The sequence below is a fragment of the Sprattus sprattus genome (assembly GCF_963457725.1).
Source record: "Sprattus sprattus genome assembly, chromosome: 3".
NCBI lineage: Eukaryota > Metazoa > Chordata > Actinopteri > Clupeiformes > Clupeidae > Sprattus > Sprattus sprattus.
In genome coordinates, this window is record NC_137922.1 from 57,745,404 (window position 1) to 57,747,903 (window position 2,500).

General features: G+C 55.7%; 1 protein-coding gene across 1 annotated transcript in view; it reads right to left on the bottom strand.

Moving 5' to 3' along the window:
* Window positions 1-2,500, bottom strand: part of sez6l2 (seizure related 6 homolog (mouse)-like 2) — a gene marked incomplete at both ends in the record, with an annotated part of 18,696 nt that overhangs the window by 1,756 nt on the left and 14,440 nt on the right. Inside the window, one exon of the mRNA XM_080834293.1 lies at window positions 1,418-1,609. Within this exon, the coding sequence (XP_080690419.1) occupies window positions 1,418-1,609 (192 nt within the window). The remainder of the gene's footprint in view (window positions 1-1,417; window positions 1,610-2,500) is intronic.

Below are 2,500 nucleotides of genomic sequence, written 5' to 3' on the forward strand. Positions count from 1 at the left end.
TCTGAACATATGAGTTGAATGGCTCTTCTTTACAGTAAGAGGAGGAGGAGAGGATGAGAGGAGGTTGCACTAATGAGGTCTGAACATATGAGTTGAATGGTTCTTCTTTACAGTAAGAGGAGAGTAGAGAGTGGAGGATGAGAGGAGGAGAAGAGAGAGGAGAGGATGAGAGAGGAGAGGATGAGAGGAGGGAGAGAGAGAGGAGGAGAGGGGAGGAGGAGAGGAGGAGAGGAGGAGGAGAGGATGAGAGGAGGGAGAGAGAGAGGAGAGGAGGAGAGAAGAGGATGAGAGGAGGAAGAGAGAGAGAGGAGAGGAGAGGAGAGTGGGAGAGGAGGAGGAGAGGATGAGAGTAGAGAAGTGTAGAGGAGGAGAGGAGAGTGGGAGAGGAGGAGGAGAGGATGAGAGTAGAGAAGTGTAGAAGAGGAGAGGAGAGTGGGAGAGGAGGAGGAGAGAGAGTGAGAGAGGAGAGGAGGAGAGGAGAGTGGGAGAGGAGAGGAGAGTGGGAGAGGAGGAGAGGAGAGGATGAGAGGAGAGGAGTAGAGGAGGAGAGGAGAGGATGAGAGGAAGTTGAGAGGAGAGGAGAGGAGAAGAGGATGAGAGTAGAGAAGAGAGAGGAGGAAAGGAGAGTGGGAGAGGAGGAGGAGGAAAGGAGAGCATGGAGGATGAGAGGAGGAGAAGAGAGAGGAGAGGATGAGAGGAAGTTGAGAGGAGAGGAGGAGAGGAGAGGAGAGGATGAGAGGAAGTTGAGAGGAGAGGAGAGGAGAAGAGGATGAGAGTAGAGAAGAGAGAGGAGGAAAGGAGAGTGGGAGAGGAGGAGGAGGAAAGGAGAGCGTGGAGGATGAGAGGAGGAGAAGAGAGAGGAGAGGATGAGAGGAAGTTGAGAGGAGAGGAGGAGAGGAGAGGAGAGGATGAGAGGAAGTTGAGAGGAGAGGAGAGGAGAAGAGGATGAGAGTAGAGAAGAGAGAGGAGGAAAGGAGAGTGGGAGAGGAGGAGGAGAAGAGGAGAGGAAGTTGAGAGGAGAGGAGAGGAGAAGAGGATGAGAGTAGAGAAGAGAGAGGAGGAAAGGAGAGTGGGAGAGGAGGAGGAGAAGAGGAGAGGAAGTTGAGAGGAGAGGAGAGGAGAAGAGGATGAGAGTAGAGAAGAGAGAGGAGGAAAGGAGAGTGGGAGAGGAGGAGGAGGAGAGGATGAGAGTAGAGAAGAGAGAGGAGGAAAGGAGAGTGGGAGAGGAGGAGGAGAAGAGGAGAGGAAGTTGAGAGGAGAGGAGAGGAGAGGAGAAGAGGATTAGAGTAGAGAAGAGAGAGGAGGAAAGGAGAGTGGGAGAGGAGGAGAGGAGTAGAGAAGAGAGAGGAGGAAAGGAGAGGAGGAGAGGAGGAGGAGAAGAGGAGAGGAAGTTGAGAGGAGAGGAGGAGGAGGAGACCTTTGCAGAAGGGGGGGTTGCTGCTCCACTGGGAGGGGTGTCCAGGCACGCAGTTGATGACCACGTCCCCCACCAGCTCATAGCCCTCGTAGCAGAAGAAGCGCAGCATCTCCCCTGCCTGGTAGCTGTGCTTGTACAGCGTCTGGTAGCCATTATCAGGAACACCAGGGTTGGGACAAGGGTCATACTTCACTACGGAGGAGAAGAACACCAGGGTAAGAGGGAGAGAGAGAGGGAGGGATGGAGAGGGAGGGAGGGATGGAGAGAGAGAGAGGGAGGGAGAGAGGGAGGGAGGGAGGGAGGGAGAGGGAGTGAGAGAGAAGAAGCGCAGCATCTCCCCAGCCTGGTAGCTGTGCTTGTACAGCGTCTGGTAGCCATTATCAGGAACACCAGGGTTGGGGCAAGGGTCATACTTCACTACGGAGGAGGAGAACACCAGGGTAAGAGGTAGAGAGAGACGGAGGGATGGAGGGAGGGAGGGAGGGATGGAGAGAGGGAGAGGGAGAGAGAGAGAGACGGAGGGATGGAGGGAGGGGGGGGAGTGAGAGAGAAGAAGCGCAGCATCTCCCCTGCCTGGTAGCTGTGCTTGTACAGCGTCTGGTAGCCATTATCAGGAACACCAGGGTTGGGGCAAGGGTCATACTTCACTACGGAGGAGGAGAACACCAGGGTAAGAGGGAGAGAGAGACGGAGGGATGGAGGGAGGGAGGGAGGGATGGAGAGAGGGAGGGAGAGAGAGGGAGGAAGAGAGAGAGAGAGAGGGTAAGAGGGAGAGATAGAGGGAGGGAGAGAGAGAGAGGGAGGGAGAGAGAGAAGGAGAGAGAGAGAGAGGGAGAGAGAGGGAGGGAGAGAGAGAGGGAGACAGAGAGGGAGGCAGGGAGAGAGAGATAGAGGGTGAGATAGAGGGAGGGAGGGAGAGAGAGAGGGAGAGAGGGAGAGAGAGAGAGAGAGAGAGAGAGAGAGGGAGAGAGGGTGAAATAGAGAGAGAGGGAGGGAGGGGGAGAGAGAGAGGGAGGGAGGGACAGAGGGAGAGATGGAGAGAAAGAGGGAGGGAGGGAGAGAGAGAGAGAGAGAGAGAGGGAG